Raw genomic sequence first — 21,793 nt, forward strand, 5'->3', positions numbered from 1 at the left:
ACTTCATTCTCCTAGAGGTACTCTCAAAAGCACAGCGAGCTCTTCAAAAAGAGGGCAGAGAGGTGTTTTTTGAGTAGTTTTCAGCCCTTTCCACCTACCAAAACTTGTTGAAGGTCTGCTCCCAAAGGCTAGAAGTGATGTACAAGTGATGAGGAATCTAAATATGCAAACAAAATGTCATTTGGAGTCCTCCATCAAAAGCACAACGTGGGGCACACTGCGTTTTTGACCTAGTGATTGTCTCAAAAATTTCCAAAAATTCACCAAAAACCAAAATTTCTCCAAATTTCTTCAAAATTGGTCCAGAGTTGCTCCATGAAGTCCTGAGTAGGTATGCTATGCTATGAGGGAAGCATCAACAAGCAAATCCAACTTTACCTTCTCTTTTGGCTTGATTAGGGTTTCCTTGAGTTTTTCCTTCAATTGCCTGATCTTGACTTTGGAGACTTGATTCCTTGTGTAGTAATGAGCAGCCATGTGTCTTTGCAACTTGTTGTCTCTGTTGGCCCTCTTAAGAAGCTTCTCCAAATGACAATTCACTTTGTCAAGCCAAAACTCCCTATTCTCATTGATTTTTGCTGCAATTAGGTTAGTTGAAGACATTTTCTCTCTTTGTTGCTGAAGTGCCCTTTTGAGCCCTCTAGTCCTTGGCCTCTTCCTTGTCACCTGCTCTTGATGCTCATCTAAATCATCTATATCAACCACTGCTTTTCCCTTTACATATTCCTTGGCAACATCAACCTTATGCTTACTCAAGAGCAGTTGATTTACCTTCAATTTCTTATTCTCTTGTTGTAGGAATGAAATCATGAAGTTGGCCTTAGACAAGTTGTCCTTAAGCTCTTTGATCTCAGCATCTTTCTCCATGATGACCTGCTCTATTGTCTTATGCTCCTCATTAACCTTCAAGTCTACCATATCAGTGTCAAGATGGAATGGCTCCTCATCTTGCAAAGGTGCCTCATGTTGTGATGGTGATCCTTGTTCTGTTGATGTAAGCTTGGCCCCTTCCACAATGTGTGGAGTAAACACAAGCCTCCTTCCTCTCTGATATGTTTGAGTCACCTTAGGCCTAGGTGTCCTCTTGACTGCAGTTCTGCTAGATGAGCCAATCTCCATATGCTTGGATGATGTTGATGGTGTGCTTTGGCTTGTAGATTGACTAGCAGAAGACAAAAAGGCAGTTGACTGAATGAATGTCTCCCAAGTGATATTATTTTGTGCAAGCTGATGCAATACAATGATTTTGATGAGGGCATGGTGAAAAAGGTTGGTTTGATGATCACTTTGTTTATGTTGCACCTTCTCTGCCATTTTAGCCAAGCTCTTGTAGAGGTAGTAGGGTAGGTTAAGTGGTTTTACCCCTGTGAAATGCATGAGCAACTTGACATGATATTTATACAATCTAGAAAATCTACCCTCACATGTAAAATACTTCATAATGATCTTCATCAATGGGGCAAACTTCTCAAGGAGCTATCCAAAAGGAAAAACCTTCTTAATGTTGTGTTTATAGTGACCTTTGATGAAGGGTTGGTAGTTTTGCACATCCAAGTCCAGGCTCTTAAGCCATTTCTCCCCATTGTTTGGTATCCCTGTGGTTGTTGTTATATGGCTTCAGTAGAAATGGGAAAACTAACCCCTGCAACAATGACCTTATCTCTCCTAAGATTAGTGGCAAACAAGCTAGTCAACTTGGCATGATACTTGACCTAATGAACTTGCTCACAAAACCCTAAACACCCTACATTCTGAAAGCATTGCTTTGACAATGGGCAAGACATCAGCTCTGTTGAAAATAGCAACAAGAAATGATAAAAATAGAATCCAAAATATTCCAATTTTAATTTGTCCTTGAATTAAAATTGTGAATTAATATTCAAATTTAGTCTCACCAGCTGCTTGGAATGAATTAATTAATTAATTATGGATTAATTAGTTGGATAAATTCAAGTTAGAAGTCTTTTTGAAGTCATGCAACAGTTACGCCTTAAATTAAGGAGATTATCCCTTAATTAAGGAGATAGGATTGAGTTATATTTGAGTTGTAATTAGTTAGCTCAATTTAATGAGTTAAGTCCAGTTAAATTAGTTCCAAATTGTTTGAGGAACTAATTGTGAGTTATCAGTTAGTTGATGCATGCATGCACTCAACTAGTGTACTCTAGATAACTGAAGACTCCCTCATCAGAAACTCATGCATGTCTATTCTGAGAAAGACCCAGTTGAGCTAAATGTCAAGGACAAGTTACAATTAGTTGCATGTGTTTTCCTATAAAGGAAACTCATCCATGCAGTCAAGGAAAGGTTCCTTGAGGATTGTGCAGTTTTATAGCGTGTGAGATCAGTGTGAGTGATCAATGTTACACTTGGTAACAGTAGGGATCACCCAGGAGAAACAGCGCAAGGAAGGCTTGGAGGGCAAAGGAGAAGGTTTGTGAGAAGCTTTGTTTCCCTGTAAGCATCCAGGAGGATTGTACTGAGAGCTGGCTAGCTGTGAGAGCTAAGGCTTTGTATAATTCTGATGTATTTCCACCTTGTATGATAATACAAATAGTGGGGTTTTTAGCTGAGGCTTTCCCCTGAGTATTTTCTGTGTTTCATGTGTATTGATTCTTCTTCTTATGGTTATATGTGTTGAGCTATGATTCAGCTCGATCTTTAAGCTTCCGCAAGTTTGATAGTAGAAGTAGATTATAGTATTTTGCTTTGGTATATTGCAATCGAGTTAATCTACAGTCAAATTTTCTACATAGATCTCAAAGGTAGATTTGTAGAGAATTTGCAGGAAATTCTACAAGCTCATCGGTGTTGAGTGGTTCATACCTTGAAATTTGACCAACCTTATTATAGGACTTCTTTTCTTCTTCCATGTTGGTAGTGTGCAAGGGAAAACCCTAGTGGGAAAAATAGGGGAAGTGGATAAGGGGATAGTATGAAGGGTTTAGGGAAGGGAAATGAGGGTATGAAAAATTAGGGAAGTAGGTAGGGGTGTCAGGGAACTTTGGGAAGTGAAAAGGGAAGAACTGGGTGTAGGATTTGGTCTAGGGAATTTATATATAGTCCTAACTAGGAAACTGCCAAAAACACAGCGTGGAGGAAAATGAAGGATATGCACCATGAAATCAAGCTTATGGAGAGGTTAAGAGGCTTGAACTTACTTGTAGAAAGCGGTTGAAAACTTTAATTGACCTTTGAGAACCCTTGAAAGCGAGTTTACAGTCTTTGGAGAGAAAACGCAGCGTGTCTGCCTAAAAGCGCAGCTTGGGCTGCTGAAAGCGCAATGTGGCTGCTTGGATTTGAGTTTTGGAGTATCTTTTGCCTCTGAAAACATTATGAAGGTAGCTTGCTGGTGAGTGAGAGCTTTTTACTAATGAAATGAGGGATAGAAATGATTTGAGATGGTCTTTATAGCTTGTAAAAGTCAAATTCTTCATAGCGATAGGGTGGCCCACCATATGATTTTTACTTTGCTTTTGGAAACTATGTAGCTTTGGAACATTTGAATGCAACTTTGGAACATAAAACTTATTACATAATATTGAAACAAAAACCTTTGAAGCAAATTCCCTATTACTACTCCTTCATTTGTCAGATTTATGAATGAAATGACAGATTTTGATGACTTTGACCCTAATGACCTAATGGTAACATTGAGTTGAATGAGGACCATGATGGTATAATTGAGATGATAATGATGACCTTTCAGTGATGGCACATCCAACTAAGTGATGGTAGTGACCGGATCATGAAAATTTTGAAAGGAGCAGTAATAGACCTAGACACACTAGCCAATGACCAAATTTTTATTTTGAAAACCTAACGAAATTATTAAAATTTGACTTAAGACCCTAACACAAACCTTGTAAGAGCATATTTGATCACTAGTGATTGGTAGGACTAACAGACACTAACATTGGCTCCAGCTGGGGATGGCAGCTCCTTTAGGAGGTGTCAATAACACCATAGACCAAGTAGCCTTATCCATTGGGCATTGAGTCAAAACACAAGGACCAAGCTCAAAACTGAAAATTGACTGACTAACTGACTTAGACAAATAAATAAAAAGCAAACTGAATCTTTCAAACCAGCAGTTGATCAAAGAAATCGTATCGCCTTCTCCTTGGGCTTCAAGCTCCCATGATAGCTACTTCATACTCTGACAGGAAATTAAACTGGTGTGTACAATGATAATGAAAATTTCCATAAATTTCTCAAGTAAGGTAGTGCTTGAGAAGCCTACCATTGATTGCTCCTCCTAAATAATCTTGTCCATTCATTTCTTCTAGCAGATAAGCATTCTTGCCTCTCAAAGCTAAGATTTTGTACGATCCTTTCCACAGATTTTAAAACTTACAGTGCTTGCCCTTTTCTTCATTCTGTGCATCCCAACGAAGAACTGTATCTCCCATGTTGAAATTATCTTCTTTAGTCTTGCAGTCATAAATCTTCTTTATTCTTTCTTGAAGTTTAGAAGTATTCTGAAATACTTCCTCCCTGGTTTGTTGTAAGTGAATCATCTGATTTATTCTTCGTTGCACATCATTCATGACCGAGACAGCAAGAGATGAAGGAAAGACAGTATCAACCCCGTACACCAACTGAAAAGGTGACATGCCTATGGATTTCTTGTTACTTACTCTGTCCACCCATAAAGCATTGATGAGCTTTTTATGCCAGTTCTTCTTGTTAACCTCCAACACCTTCTTGATTATGTTGATCAATGATTTATTGGAAGATTCAGCCAGCCCATTCCCTTGTGGGTAATAAGCGGTTGAATGCCCCAATGTGATATGATACTTTTCACAGAATTCCACCATCTTTTTTTACTTAAAAGCAGCAACATTATCAGTGATTATCTTCTGCGGCAGCCAAATCTTGACAAAATATTAGATTCCATAAACTGAATGACTACAGAATCAGTAGCTTGCCTGGTTGGGATCGCTTCAATCCATTTCGTGAAGTAATCTGTAGCTGTTAGGATCCATTTATGTTGGGCTGACGATGAAGGATGGATCTCCCCAACAAAATCAAGACCCCACTGCTGGAATGGTGTCGCGACTGAAATGGGCTGCAATGGCAATGGCAACAGCTTTCTTTTCCCCTGAAAAATCTGACATTCATGACAGCTCATCACAGTTTTATACACATCAGCAAAAAGAGTCAGCCAATAAAAACCAACCCTCAAAATCTTGTTGGCTGTAGTTTTCCAGAAGAGGTGGCCACCACAATCTCCCTTGTGGAAGTCACTCATCACATCTTTTGCTTCAATTTCGACAAGACAATTCAACAACACACCACCCGGATCCTTCCAAAACAAGACACCATCAAGAATATAGTATTTTGAAGCTTTCAATTTTAATGATCTACTCCTACTTCTTGGCACTTCCAACGGAGGATTTAAATGCTGCAATACATAGACAATATCAGAGTACCAAGGAGATGAAGTAAACATTTCTGATACCTGTACCTGTGAGTCTTCCACTTCTTCAGAGAGGGTAGCAATTAGATTGATATCCAATGCGTGCAAGTTAAATTCAGCGATGAGCTTTGTCAAACCTTGTCCCTTGATCAGCTTTGTTGGTTTTACCTCCAGATCATATTCTAGCATCACTGCAATCCATTTCCCCACCTACCTTCTGGATCTGTCTGCATAAGAACTTCCTTCACTACTATTGTTGGAACATAAGCTAGAATGTGTGAATGCAGAATGTAAACTCGAAAGTCCTTTAGAGCTTTCACCAAGGCTAAAGCCTGCTTCTCAATAATGTTATACTTTAGCGTTGCATCTCTTATAGTTCGATTGAAAAAAGCTATGGGTTGTTCATTTTTCTAGTCCCTCTTTTGCATTAGGATAGCAGCTAAAGTATGCTCAGAAGCGAATGAAAATATAATAAAATCTGAAGTATAATCAGGACTGATCAAAGTGGGAGCAGTAGATAATGAAAATTTAACCGCATTGAATGATTTCTTAGCATTTTCTGACCATCTTACCTCACTGTCTTTCTTCAGCATATTAGTCATCTCTCTCAAGTTTTCAACAAGGTTGGGGATGAACCTCCTCAAAAAGTTGATTTTGCCATTAAAAGATTGAATCTCTCTTTTATTTCTTGGAAAATCTAATTGTTGTATTGCTTCAACTCGTGCAAGGTCGATGCGAATACCATCTTTGGAAATAATGTGCCCCAGCAGTTTGCCCTCCTCCATGGCGAATAAGCTCTTCTTTGGATTTAGCGAAATGCCAAATTTTTTGCATCTCTGAAAAACAATTCTTAGATGATGCAAGTGCTCATCATCAGATTTGGAAAAAACTATGAGATCATCAAAATAAATAACCAGAAATACATCCTTTTCATTGGCGAAAGCAATGTCCATTGATCGCTAAAAAGTGGCCCCTACATTTTTTAATCCAAGAAAATACATCAGAAAATTCTTTCATTAAAGCAATGTACTTACTTTTCACCTCAGGGGATAGAGACTTTGACAATTTGACCATCCTGGGCTTGTCAACTGTACCAATGTTTACATCTTCAACACCTTTTTCTGTGGGGACCATTGTGGGCTTTTTGGCAACATCATCACGATCAAATAACTCTTCCAAAGGTACGAGACCTCGTGGAATGTTATTGTCTTTCAACTGCAACATTTCAACCTCGGTAGCCTCAATATGGGACTGCATCAGATGCATCATCAATATGGGATTGCAAGAATTCATCCTCTATCTGCAGAAAATTGTTAATTTGTTTATCATCCCAAAACACCTACCAATATCTCAGATTATCAGGGACAGTTGGATGATGCTTGACATGAACTGAAAACTTCTATTTGAGTGGATGGGAATCTCAAACATACTCGCTACAGTAGCAAGGGAATCAACCAGAAAATTATGACTTCTAGGAATTAAAGACAATGTATAATCTGAAAAAGTTTTGAGAATATCGAGAACAACATTTTGATAAGCTTGCATCCTTGGATGCTTGGCTTGGTACTCCCCTTTTACCTGTTTAATCACCAACTCAGAGTCGCCATAAACTAAAATTTTCTTTGCTCCCAACTTTTTGAGAATTTTAAGGCCAACAATCAATGCTTCGTACTCTGCCTCATTATTTGAGCAATCAAAAGCCAACTTATATGAACTTAATCTTACATTGCGAGGGATTTTACATGATTGATGCAAGGGACCATGAACCCACATACCAATCCCTGCTCCTTCTTTTCCCAGTGCTCCATCAAACTGCAAGGTCCAAAGACCATCTTCTTCATCTGAAAACTGAAATTTGGAGGGTTGATGTGTCTGAATTTTTGGAGGATGACTCGTTGTCTCAACAATCTGTGTTTCTAGCACTGATTCGAGAATCCTTTCAGATGAACTTTCCAGCTACAAATTGTCTACATCCTTCATACTACTTATAACTTCTGAAACCTCTGAAATCTCTACAATCTAATTGTCATCATCTACTGGACTTATATCACTATACAAAATGAAAGACTTTAGGTCGATATGTACAGCATGGATTGGGTGATTATTAGGTCTCTCTTTGCTACTAATCATGAATTTCATCTTTTTCTCTTCGTATAGTTTTCTAAGTTGCCCAAATACTGATATAGTAGCATACGAGAAATCAAGTTGTAGGGTGCCTTTCAACTTTGCTCCCCAAGACCGTGAGAGCAACATGCCAAATCGTGGAGGTATATCAGTGACAACCACATCCATCAACACATTCTTGGCTCAAATTTGGTCTAAGAACACTACCAAGTCTTTGATAAGACCGAGGCATTTCACTCTTCCCGAATCAAATGAATAGAGGTCATGGTATGGTCGGGTGATATATAATCCCAATTTGTCCATAATGGATTTTGGCATAAGGTTATGTGAGGCCCCAAAATCTAACATGGCATTATGGAGGATAAACTCATGGAGTTTCAGACTAAGGTAGAAAGGTGGGACTTCACTATCCTCTGGACTTCCCTCTACAGCTGGACCAAACAGAATTGCAGGTTCATCATCAACAACATTAACCATATCTGACATCTGATCTACCTTTAACATCTTAGAAATCTGAGACTTGTATTTATCATTCTTGACTAGTTCAATTAGAGGAATCGAAACTTTCAACTTAGAAATTTCATTCTCTAAACTAAACAAATTAGATTAAGTGTCTACCTCTTTCGAAGTGGTGTCCTTTTCAGGTTGTCCTTTGGGATGAGACTCCTTTCTCTGACCTTCACTTTGAGCCTCCTTATCCTTCCTTACATTGCTGGTAGAAGCTTCATTGGTTTTGTCCCGACTTAGAATAACAATCTCCTTTTCTCTGTTTTGATCTGCAGGGGTTGTTTCTTTGTCTTGTGCATCTCTCTGAGCATTTTGCCTTTTCTGATTCAATGTAACAGGCACATTCCTGCTCCTCAAATTGTACTGCTTCTGCAAATGGCTGAGAGCATTTTGATATCCCCATTGGTATTCTTCGGTCTACACTGCCCATGAATCATCATTTGCAAGGACAAGTTGTTGATCACTTGGTGCAAGAGATTCCTGAGAAAATTGATCTTCCTCAGTCAGAAAAATAGGTAGTTCATCTTCCTCAAAGAAATGGTTTGCTTCAGCAATCTCTTCTTCATCTTCTTCTGGACCTTGAGTGTAATTTTGTTGAAATGGAGTTCTGACTTGTCCCTGAGGATCTTGATTTTTCTACTCTTTCTGCTTATTTCTGAATTTGTCCCTGTAATTTGGATTCCTTATTGAAGGCTCCGCTTGTCGATCTGCAATAGTCATTATGTCCATCATTCTTTCCATGGTCTTTATAAGAGTGTCGAGTTTACCATCAAAGGAAGAGGAGGAGGACTCCTTAATGGTACCTTTCTTCTCCAGATTTAATTTGGACTTCTTGATCAGTAAATTAGCCTCCACACTCACCACATTTCACTGCATTTCTTCTAAAGTGGCAAGATCTCTCTCCCTAAGCTGATAAGCCATGTCCGGGTCAAAGGCATCAGGATAGTGGAGGAGTGCTAAACCAGGGGGAGGTTTCATGTCATTAGGGATGGAATTGTACACAAGATTGAATCTTGTTGTGAACTCCTGCACTGTCTCATTCGGATTTCTCTTCATGGAATTGTATTCAGCCAAAATCTATAATGGATTTTTCTTTTCTTGCCACTGGGCTAAGAACAACTCTGTCAGCTGCTGAGAGTTGTTAATAGAACCAGCTGCCAAACTACGAAACCACTTCTTAACATCTCCAAAAAAGCTCTGTGCTATAATTCTCATTTTAGCATTCTCTTCATCAACTTCTTCAAGATCGATGAAATCCACCAGTTTGTCAACATGTTGTTGAGCTGTGATTTCTGAATTTCCATCAAAAAGAGGAAGTCTTTGGCCATAGTTTTGAGGTAGGGTTGCAAGTTGACCAGGTAATGCTAGAGGGGCAAACCTTGCCATGACTGCTGGAGGAAGTTGTACGGGAACTACAATGGGTTGTGTTGATGGAGATGATGATATCAAAGGAGGTAATAGTGGATTAACAATAGCAGTTGTGGTGGATGATGTATTTGGAGGTATGGTAGAGGGTGTAGTAGTAGAGAAAATCTCGAGTTGATTTTGAATGTATGCCTTTTCAATGGTGATTTGAAGTTGGTCAGCTACGCTTTGAAGCTTATCAAAGTTTAACCAAAGCTCGTGATCAAGTTTAGAAAACAAAGATTTAGAAATAGGCAAACAAGAATCAAACTTGATAGGGTCAAATACTACCTCTGAAAGGAAAGATTCAGATTTTGATTGGAAAATAGATAACTCAGATTGGATATCAAAAGAAACATCTTCAGCAATAAACAATTGATTAGGGAAAGAAGTAGTTCTTACCAATTTACGAGCTCCACTTTCAGGATCAAAGAGTTGTTAATATAACCAGCTGCCAAACTACGAAACCACTTCTTAACATCTCCAAAAAAGCTCTGTGCTATAATTCTCATTTTAGCATTCTCTTCATCAACTTCTTCAAGATCGATGAAATCCACCAGTTTGTTAACATGTTGTTGAGCTGTGATTTCTGAATTTTCATCAAAAACAGGAAGTCTTTGGCCATAGGTTTGAGGTAGGGTTGCAAGTTGACCAGGTAATGCTAGAGGGGCAAACCTTGACATGACTGCAGGAGGAAGTTGTACAGGAACTACAATGGGTTGTGTTGATGGAGATGATGATATCAAAGGAGGTAATAGTGGATTAACAATAGCAGTTGTGGTGGATGATGTATTTGGAGGTATGGTAGAGGGTGTAGCAGTAGAGAAAATCTCGAGTTGATTTTGAATGTATGCCTTTTCAATGGTGATTTGAAGTTGGTCAGCTACGCTTTGAAGCTTATCAAAGTTTAACCAAAGCTCGTGATCAAGTTTAGAAAACAAAGATTTAGAAATAGGCAAACAAGAATCAAACTTGATAGGGTCAAATACTACCTCTGAAAGGAAAGATTCAGATTTTGATTGGAAAAGAGATAACTCAAATTGGATATCAAAAGAAATATCTTCAGCAGTAAACAATTGATCAGGCAAAGAAGTAGTTCTTACCAATTTACGAGCTCCACTTTCAGGATGAGGAGATTTGAGTTTCCTCAACAGTTTCTCTGGATCATCAACAACAAGAGGTGGATTTGGGTCAGGGTTTGACCTCGTGTGTCTTTTAGGAGCCAGAATTTAACACCTTAACTTGATGTGATTTAGATCAGCCTTCTTTGAGTACTGGAACCTGTCACCCACAAGACCAATCTTGAATGCACTTGTAGAACTAATCCCAGGAATAATATATTAGTCGTCTCCCCAGCAACGACGCCAAAATGTTATCCTCCACAATATCCCAAAGCTGAGAAGGGAGGCCGAATGAGGTAACCTCAAACCACTTAGGGTTCAGCAACTAGCCCTGCTAAACCAAAGAGGGATCTCTCTATGAATTCACAGCCAATGATGATTGGAATGGGAAAAGATGTTAGGTTAGATATGCTAGGCTCATGTAGGTTTTCAGTTTTTAGGGTTTTCATGCTGGATTAGGGATGAAAACCAGGTAGCTAGGTCAAAAGATCAAAGGGTTACAACAACAAATATATGGAGGAGCAAGGTAGCAATACTTTTGTGATGGCTTTAGGGTTTTGTCGATGTAGTGTAGGGTTTGAAAAAGTAAAAAGGTCTTAATGAGCACGCAATGAAGAAGGGTCTTGTGACTTGGTCTTGGAGTGGTTGGTTATTCAAGGGTCTTGGGTTTGGTATTCGTCACTTGAAGTTTCTATAAGAAGAAGAGCTTGGGTTTTCCTCTCAAGTTGGAGAGGTTTTGGCATTGACTGATCGCCTGCATTCTATGTCTCTTGTCTCATTATTGTTTATGTTTTTGGTAGTTGTTTGATGAAGAAGAACACTATAATAATCTAAGTCAAAAGAAGAACCTAATCTAAAGAAGTAAAAGCATTCACAAGAAGTTATCATCGAAGAGAAATCTCATAATCTTAATGCCCTAGATTTCCCAACAGATAGGATCTACAAGTTGTGCCATCTATGAGAGATCGAGACTCAGGAGAATTTCATCATTCAATGGCCCATATATTATATCAATGGGAGATTTCATTTCCCATTCAAGGGAGTCCATACCCTCACTAGTTTCTTTCAATACTAAAACCAATGCCTTTCCCTCTACATGCAGGAGGCCCTCAAACTTCATGCCCAATTCTCCAAGCTCCTCCTCAACCAAATCCAATTCAACAACATTCTTCTTTTGGGTATTCCCATCAGCTAGGAACACCCAAAGACAAGATCACAGCAACATTTTCTCAAACTCTAGATTGATGCTTTAAGACAAACCCTCAAAATACCTTGGAATTTCCCCTTTATTTTTCTGAGTTTTGACTGAATTTTCAGTGTCATTTCGTCAAACAGTCTATAGACATATAGTAGTAGTTGCACTTTTATAATCTTAATGCCACACAAAGATACATAGTGCCAAGAAAAGGCTAATGAAGAATTTAAATCAGCAACATGAACTTATGTAGCACTCAAGAACCGAACTGGTGACCGAACCGAAAATCCCTATGATCCAGGAACTAGTAGGAACTAGACAGGAGCTGATAAAAAACTGGACCAAAAAATCAATTGACCAAAAACACATAAAATATTCAAATTTTAAAGAAAAACATATATATTCATGTGCATCCATATGAATCCAAATAATTTATGCACAAATAAGCAAAAGTTTTCATTTATATAGCATGTAAGGGTGCACATGACCAAAATAGCATCGAGTGCAATCCGTCTCTGAATCGAAAATACATCAACAAATAGGCTCTAGATGGCCTCTAGCATCCCAAAAAAATCATGCTACAACAAATGCCTACCTATCATCAAAATCATTGCCTATATTGGGATTTTCATCATCAATATCACCCTCTAAGCATTAAAATAACATAGAAAAAACATAGCATGTCGAGTCAAGATTTTGTTTGAGTGATGGGTACATTTTTAGTAGGGTCGTGATAGAGGAGTTCGACAACCAATGCCACTAACATCAAGGTACATAGAGGGTTTGGTGCTCTTGATTAAATACTAGTTCCATACCCTCGTACATGACAAAATCTAATGGAAACATTGCAATCCTCCCCAATCCTAAAACCCTGAAAAACTATTAAGTCTGCTGGATTTTGAGTGAAATCTAAAATTCTACTTTCTCAATATGAAATCCAATGAGGTCAGAACCACTCTCAAACATCCTGAGTATTTCATAGTAATGTTAAAAATTTAAGTAAAAGGATTTTTCATCCTTTTACTTTAAGTATTTAACATTATTATGAATTGCATAGCAATACCATGGCCATAGGCTTGAATATTAGGTTGCCCCACTCAAAAATTCTTGTTTTTTCTTAAAAAGTTGTGTTCAAAACATCTTTGACCACCTAAGACAGAATTGGTTGGTTCGGTACAAAACTGGCCTGTTTGGCACCGAACCGGCCATTTCCTGTTCCAAACCTCAAACCGGTCAGACCGGCTGTTTCCACCGGTTTTGATAACAATGGATAGCAATGACCTCTCATATATGCCATACAAATCTATTTCATGATCTGATGTAAAGAGATTTATAAAACAACACCAGTATAGGACCTAGTAGCACGCTGATAAGATTTCAGCAATACAATATCTCCAAATTTAATGACTGATATAAAGATTTTAGAGTGCAAGGGAACAATGAAACTTGGGTATATGCAAGCAAGCAATCTTCCAACTGACAGTGGTTCCTTTAACAATGGTAGCAGCCACAATAACCTTCCAGAACTGGTGCATATGGCTCAGGAAATATCTCCACTTGTACAGCAGTCAGACCCTTCTCAAAACGCTCGAATTTTCTTCACTGGTTTTTCTGATTTTTGTTGACTTTGTCTCTGAACTGTTTCGTCAAACACTTGTCATGCTAATGGCTGTAGGTGTTTTAACTTTTAACAACAGATATCTATTTGTTATTAAATTTTGAAGGCGTACATACCACTGATATCACTTCCACAGCAAGATAAAGAAAACTATATATATATATATATATATATGTGGAAAAAGTCGAAGTTGGGATTAAATCGGCAAGGGTCCAGAAGTTGAAAAAGTCGTTAAAGTCGGGAGTTTTTTGAAAAAGTCGGCAAAATTAAAAAAAATACAAAAATATTCATTTTTAAAAAATACTGACTTTTTCAATAAAATCCCGACTTTTTCAATAAAATCCCAATTTTTTCAAAAAAAAAATTAAAAATCATTAAAGAAACTACCTCATTCATGATTTTTTGGAAAAAGTCCCGATTTAATCCCAACTTTTTCAACTAGGAAAAAATCGGCAAAAAATCGGCCAATTTAATCGGCCAGCCAAAAAAATCACATTTTGGGGATTTAATCCCAATTTTTTCCCGACTTTTCCACACTAATATATGGCCAATACTACCCCAGAGTAGACAGCTCGATTCTTGGTCTCCAAAAAGGACACACCCAGCAACTCTTATGATGATTTTTGACCCCTTCAAAAGATGCCTTCAACTAGCACTTCATAGATAACAAACTCGCCCCCACTATTTTCAGCCAGACTCTTTAACTTGGCCCTCAAAGTGTGACCCTGGAACTCAGCTCCTTAATAGTTATGTTCAGCTTCTTCTGCTATTATCTTCTTCTCCGTTGAAACACAATGGCGAAATCTTAGTGATCTCACTCCCAAACTAACTAGGATGTATAGTTTCAACACTAAAACTAACAAACCAGGATAAGTGTTTCCAAAAACCCTAGACTCTTCCTCAAGAGTCTTTAAATTTCTTTTTCTCAAGTGATCAAATGCAAGAATGAGGAGACACCCCCTCATTTCCCTTTTTTATAACTCTTTTGCCACCATTTTTACCTTTTCCCTCCAATTTAAAAATAAAAGCAGTTTTCCTTTATTTATTTAATAAAGTGACTTTTATTAACTAATTAAAGTCACTTTTAACCCCGGAAAATGCTTAATTCACCTCCATGATCACACAGACCACCAGAAGCCCATTTTCATCATCCTGCCTTGTAGATCTTTTCGCCCTGATTCCAACGAGCTACTACATTAAGGCATTCCTCCAAATAATTAGCACCAAATAGCACCTTAAGTGTAAATTACTAAATAATTAAAATATGTCTGTTAATAATCCCGTTTTATGAGAATTTCCAGAATGCAACAGAACCAAGAGTGAGTCATGTGGAACTGATCCTGATGATGAAATATGGTAAGCAATCCCAGTTGGACCAATTAAACTCCTCTAAAATCCTTCGGGCCCACCAATGGAGCAATCCCACTCCTATGATTGGGCTGACACAAGCTTTGGATATCCCTCCTAAACACATCACAAGGTAATCCAAAATTGGGGACATTATAGATGCAGACCAAAAAGGCCATTCCCCTTCCCAAAGACCTCAAAGACATTTCCAAACTATATTTCATACAAGCAAGCAATTCTTCCCAACCGCAGCACGACAGGGGGTTCAAATCTTCCCCCAGTTCTCCCTCAGGCCACCAATCTATTTTGAGTTTTCTTCATTTAGCCTTGAGTGTTACGATAGATAGATCCAGATCTATTTTGAAACATGACCTAGTCCTTGGTTCCTTTCTCTGGTCACCTACACTTGGAGTCTATGGTTTTCCATGTTTTAGCATTTAGACATTGTGTTTCTATTTTATTTCTTGTTCTTTATATAGGATACCTTTTGGTACTCTGCTTGTCTCGACATCATTGTACTCAGCAGTCCCATTTCCAGCAGTACTTTCATTCCTAGTTTATAGAGTTTAGATCTTAGATTAGTTTGATTTTTGGCTTTTAAAGGAGTGGCCCTTTCAGTCCCACAATGTATTGACACTTCTGTATATAGCAGTCCCAATGAACCATTCGTAATCATTTTTGGAAATTAATCAAATTTTATAATCTTATCCGATCTGCAGCAAACAGCATATAAGGAAAGAAGAAAGTGATCTTCTTGGTAGGGTCCATCTAGTCAAGAAGCCCATAAGATCTATCTTGTGAGCAGGTTTCTTGAAAGTTGAGATGTTTTTCAACAGTCCCATTGACCAACTTTTGTGGCCATTTGTTAGACATTAATATAATTATGTTACCATACCTTATCTAATAATGGTAAATCTATGGATAGTATTGTATGGGAAACTCTCACTAATTCAGGAACAAGTTCTAGGGTTGAAATCAAACAGGGGTCCGAGCCAAAAGCATTAGAGGAGTCAAACTCTAGGGGAGGATCTACTGAAGGAGAGAGGAATTCTCATCCTTCATAGAAATTTTTGAAGGTCAACACAAGAGACCAACGTGGTGCTATAGAACAATGTATGATGTTCGGGAAGATGAATTACCCAAGGAAATAGAAGGTTGACCTACACAATCAGAGAAATGAATTGTGAAAGGTAGTGAGCAGGTAAATTTGGGTTTGACTTCAATTGTTTTGCAGGTATTTGAAACTAGCACATCTAAAGCAAAAGGAAAACTTAAATGGGAAGCTGCCATGAAGGTGGAATATGATGTGTTGGTGAAAAACAAGACTTGGGTGCTGTCAACAGTACCTCTAGGAAAGAACTCCATCGGTTGTAAATGGATTTTTGAAGTCAAATATAAATCAGGTGGTTCTTTGAATAAATACCAAGTTCATTTCGTCACCAAAGGCTATGCACAAGAGGAAGGGGTAAGCAATGTAGGAACCGTTTCCCTAACTGTAAAGATAGTAACCTTTCAACTGGTGATCACCATTGCTGCTCATTTTGGATGGAAGGTATATCAGATGAATGTGAAAGGTGCCTTTCTCAAATGGAGACTTGGATGAGGAGGTTTACATGGTGCAGCCACAAGGGTTTCATTTCATGTTCCTAAAAAGAAACCTTTAGTTTGTTGATTGATAAAGTACTTGACTATGAGCTAGGTATTTCAATCTTGATCAGTATCTTAGAGACTCTGAATTTAGAAATAATTATTCTGAACCCACTCTCTATGTAAAAAGAAGTGCTGATGACATATTTCCATCACTGGAAGCAGTGTCAACATGATTCAACAGGTGAAATATAATTCTTGTTCTGTTTTTGAAAACACTGATTTAGGCCTATCTCTTTATTGTTTAGGTGTAGAATTTTGGTAATATGATCATACTATCTTTGTATCACAGGTCAAATATGCCATAACTCTCTTAGGAAAATTTAGAACGACTAAATGTAATCCTACATCTACACCTATGGAAGTCAGGATAAAACTCCCAGCTTACACTAACCAACCACTGGTCAACGAGTCATTGTATTGGCAATTGATAGGTAGTTTGATTTATCTCACTACTACATGACGATATCTATGTTTTGCAATAAGTTGTTTTTCTCGATTCATATATGAGCTTCAAGAGGTACATTGGCAAGCTGCAAAATAAGTTCTTTGATATGTCAAAGAGACCCTTGACTTTGGCATTCTATATCAGAGATCTGTCCACTTCATGCTAGCAGGATATAATAACTCCAATTGAGCTGGATCAGTTGATAAAAAGCAGTTAACAACGGGTTATATGTTCATTATTGGTTGAGGGGAAATTTGATGGCAGAGTAAGCTACAATCTACAGTTGTGTTATCCTCCTCTGAAGAAGAATACAAGGCAGCCTCAGTACAAAATGTGAGGCAATGTTTTTATGAAGGATATTGGTCAATTTTCGGCTGGACCAATTGCTTTTATGCAACGATTAGATTGTTCTCAAGATGGTGCAGAACCCAATCAATCATGCCAGATTTAAGCATATTGAAGTTCATCACCATTCATCAGATATTTGGTTCAATGAAGACATTTTTCTTTATTATTGTCCTACAGCAGAGAAAAATACAGTATTAGACACCAATGAATTCTTGTTGTGTCCAAGACATTAGCTGTAGTCCTTATCTACTACAAGTCCGAAACTGGTAATTCGTGAGAGGTGTAATCTGGCTTTAACCAAATCTAATTTAATGTAATCACTTGAGCTGGTTAATGCAATTGCTGTCATGGTTGGTCTCATTGCTATGGCAAATTTTAGAATGATGTTTAGGGTGAAATGAGTTATTTAATGGCATCTTCGCCCAAACTATTTCTGCTGCAACTATCTCACAATGGCCTTATATAAATGGAACAATATCAACATCAATGGGACTGGCAGAAGACTAAAGTAAGCTACTGGCGGAAGACTAAAGTAAGCTACTGGCAGAAGACTGGCATTTGTAAGCAACATCCAATAAAATAAATGTAGAATAAAGTTAATGACATATAATGTAAAAATAAGTCACTTCAGCCAATACTCTAGAGTCCAATTTTGAATCTAAAGATCTAGCAAGAGAAGGAACCAAGTCTACGACAAAACACGTTAGCCAATATATGGCAATATTTAAGCTCTACATTTGTCTTTAGAAGGTGCAGTGCAAGCTATATCTGTGGCTGATCAATTACTTAAACATTACTTATGATAAAGTTATGTCACACAGTGGAAGCATTCACAATATCAAGCTACAAATTGCTGAAGCTGATTCAAAAATAAAACAAATCAAAGGCTGTTCATTACCTGATTATTTGCAACAGCATGTAGTAGCTCATCTTTCATTGTATAAGCAGGCAGTTTTTCTCTGAACGACTGCAGAGCCTTTACAGCTGAACTAGCCTACAATGAATGAAATATGTAAGTGAAGCATCACTAGAAGTTTATAATTAATTACAATTTACACCATCTCAATAGATAGCCCTGATGAATTAAAGTTCCAAACAATTATCATGTTAGTGGATCCCCGCCGCTTGTTAGAGTTAGTGTATTAAAATTGTCAGGCATTAAGCTGTATTTTATTTTAATAGAATAAAGCAGCTTAAGCTAACTAATTCACATGTCATAAAAAGATGTTTAAGAAATATTTAGAATTAACTTTGTCTTAATTTAATAAAGTGGTTGTATAGGACTTGTGGCATGTTACAATGTCTCCCTTTACGCATTCATATTCACCATATTGAATAATAATCAAGTACAATCTTTTTCATTTCTCTCTCGTCTCTCTCTGCAATATTCTGGTATTGTGTATATGCATTATCTCGCACAGCTGTAATGCTATTAAAACCTGATAGCAAACAAATAAAAAGCCAGAAGCGATATCAACAACAGACCTTCAGGTGCTGTTGTCTATTGTGTAGCTCGATATTTAGCTTCTCTATTTTGGCATCAGATTCCATATCTGAGCAGTATCCTTCAAAACTAGGAGCAGATATTTGGTTGAAATTACATTGACCTGATCCCCCAACCGTTTTCTGAGAATTACTAGTACTTTTAGCATTTGACAACACATATTCCACTCTACGCTCTGTATCAGTCGACATTCGAATCTGCATGTAAAACAAAGCAGATATTCACAACCAAAAGCATCAAATTGTACCACAATAATAAGATTATAATCAATAAAGCATACCTCACGCTGTATGCTTCCATGCCTTTCATCAAGATCTGCCCTGTAATTTGGTAATGGTACCTTACTTGCAACAAGGACTGTATTTTTTCCTTTATTGTATGCATGACTTCCTTTCACATACATATACCAAATCTACCAATGTCAAAAAACAAGGAAGGTGCAAAAAGGAACTGTTTTCCACAAGTAATCTACATTCAAAATGAGGAACAGGAACAGAGGCAGATGAATACTTGAAAAGGGTGATAAAAGGGCACATTTTATGTGCAACCTCTATGTATATCTAAAATTGAAATTTCCATTTTTAAGCAAAACTATAACTTTCAGATAGAGTTCTGATTCTCTTACAAGTAAAGACCCATTTGTTGAGCCATGTCTCCAAGAATACTAATTCCTTCTCTTCCATAATTACACCTGCTAACAATTTCCTGCTGTTCTTCAACTTTGAGCTTCTCCATCTTACTCCGCCACTCGATTTCATCTACTTTTTCCACCTTCATTTACAAAGGAATAATTTAGAAGCAATATTAAAACAAGTAATACACAACTGAAAAGTTAAAACTATGAAAACATGGTCTCCCAGAAGACAAAAAACATTTTGAACAGATGACAGAGACATAGAATAGACTCAAGATATCTTTCACTGCATTAATGGACATACAGGTACCCGACTACAAAATCCACCTGCACTCTAATGGTGACGACATTTATTTCTACCTGTAATCATTCTCAGTAGCACCATATAAACGAATCGAGAACAAGACTTTAACAGCTTAGAAAAGTGACATCACCTTTATCAACAGCGCACACCTCGATCAGAAAAAGCATAACAAAGCATGCCTCCTCTTGAACAATATAACAAATGATAGCTATTATAAGTCAAATTGCCAACTAAAAGTGGTTAATTTCAAAGACTTCAATGAATCCAGATACACTACACATCAAACATTGGCATCCAGGTTGATTAAGGTTTACTTCCTCAGATGTGATATTAGGTATAAGAAAGAAATTCAAATTATTGGTTATCCTCAAATGATTTCTTCTTGACACAAATTAAGTTATTGACCGAATTTAGAATCCAAAAGAGAATTGCCAAATTACAATAAGAACATCTAAGATTGGAAAACAAGTGATTAAGTAGCAATGCTTCATTTTGACCCATGAATCAGGAGTTCACTGGACACAACATAAGAAGTCCATTCCGTTAAGGACTTGATACAGTTAAAGAGAACAAGGTAATGAATACTTTCCGCATGAACAAGGTAGTGCAATTGCATGCTGGGCTATATACTAAGGAGTTTACCAGACACAAATAACATAAGAGGTCAACTCTGATAAAGGACTTGATACGGTGAGTTAGAGAAAACAAGGTCAAAGTACATACTTTCTGCACAGGTAAGCACCTACATGAACTATGCATTAGAGGTGTGTAATTGCATGCTGGGCTATATACATAAGAAGATACAGGGGCAGTTGCTCGGTGGAGATAGGATTGCATCGAAACAAATGAGCTGAATCATTAGAATGCTTTAGTTGATGAATGGAACCATTGTATTTACCTCCTAAAACACAATGCTCTCATCCTGACCAACTAAGAAGACGACCTAAAATGGTCAAAAAACAATGGAACAGGAACATATGCAGAAAATATGAAGTGGAGCTAAGGGAAAAACAAAGTTGGTGGAGAAAAATTAGGAAACTCAAAAATCCCCTGAAGACAAGGATTTTCTTCTGGCTTGCTTTGTCAAATGAAATAATAACCTGGGATGATGGGAAGAGGAGAAAGTGTCATAGGCCATGAAGATGTATTTTGTGCAAGTCCAATGAAGAATAGACAGCCCATTAGCTAGTTCATTGTCCTTATGCAAGGTAAGTTTGGTCTGAAGTAATTTGATAACAAATGGCAACAATAGATATGATAACAAGGTTTCAATTGAATCATGGTACGAAGATAGATTGTAAAAGTTCATAGAGCCTTGCATTTATTTTTAGGGGGTTATGGCTTGCTCAAAATTCAATGATGTTCCTAGGAAAAGATTTTCCTACTGCTCAGGCATCTCACCAGATAAGATCTGTCTGAGGAGATATTGAAACCTGCAAAAGCCAAGGCAGCACGCATTCTAAAAGAGCCAGTAATATACCAATTTATAGCTTGGGATTATTTTGACGGAGCCTGTCAAAGAACCCCAGCTGATCAGGGATGGACTCCAGTGTTATGAACAAAGTTCATAAACGCAGCAAAATACTTAGAAGATCTGAAACATATAAATATCCATGATAGGACAAAAATATTGATATAGAAATACGCAGAAGATATGAGATGATGAGGTGAGAATGTTACAAATGAGGGCCCGCTTATATACATAGGCAGGTTTCCTTTCATGAATGGCCATCTCATTAGAGACATGTCCCTTCAATACTAATTATTAGTTAATTAATCACTATTCATCATATTTATTATTTATATCCTTTGTATTCTTTTTATATATATTTTATTCATAACATTGCCTCTCGCTTCCAAAAGTTTTTGCCTCAAATCTTGACGCTGAAAAGGCATGTCATTTGTTACTTGTCTTTTAATTTGTGCCCATCTTTTACGAATTCTTGGAGTTGTCATATTCGTTGCTACAAGATGATAGGATCCTCTGAGTGATAAATAAAATTGTTGAACTGAGAAGGGATCTAACCATCCTAAATCACTCTTCTGTGGAATCTTGTGGATCTTGAGATGAATTGTTATCACTTTTACTTCAATTGGTTTGTCTTCTTCTTGAATTGTGATATTGACTGGAGTGGTAATCATTCCTTTTTATTCAAGTTGGACTGCTATG

The 21,793-nt window shown here is 37.5% G+C and overlaps 1 protein-coding gene across 4 annotated transcripts in view; it reads right to left on the bottom strand.

Moving 5' to 3' along the window:
* LOC149191597 (RNA helicase family protein) overlaps positions 1-21,793 on the bottom strand; it is a 361,001-nt gene that overhangs the window by 278,117 nt on the left and 61,091 nt on the right. For 3 of the 4 annotated variants that reach the window (XM_089404354.1, XM_089404355.1, XM_089404356.1), the window contains exons 2-5: positions 19,311-19,456; positions 18,966-19,071; positions 18,667-18,882; positions 18,080-18,175 (exon numbers count right to left, since the gene is read on the bottom strand). In XM_089404354.1, coding sequence (XP_089260480.1) covers positions 18,080-18,175; positions 18,667-18,882; positions 18,966-19,071; positions 19,311-19,456 — 564 coding nt within the window. Of the gene's footprint in view, positions 1-18,079; positions 18,176-18,666; positions 18,883-18,965; positions 19,076-19,310; positions 19,457-21,793 lie in introns of those variants that run through there. The other variant, XM_089404357.1, reaches the window with a different exon arrangement.

This window comes from Pinus tabuliformis, chromosome 2_2 (genome assembly GCF_031772625.1).
Source record: "Pinus tabuliformis cultivar Carrire ecotype Pingquan chromosome 2_2, CPIR1, whole genome shotgun sequence".
In the NCBI taxonomy this organism is placed as follows: domain Eukaryota; kingdom Viridiplantae; phylum Streptophyta; class Pinopsida; order Pinales; family Pinaceae; genus Pinus; species Pinus tabuliformis.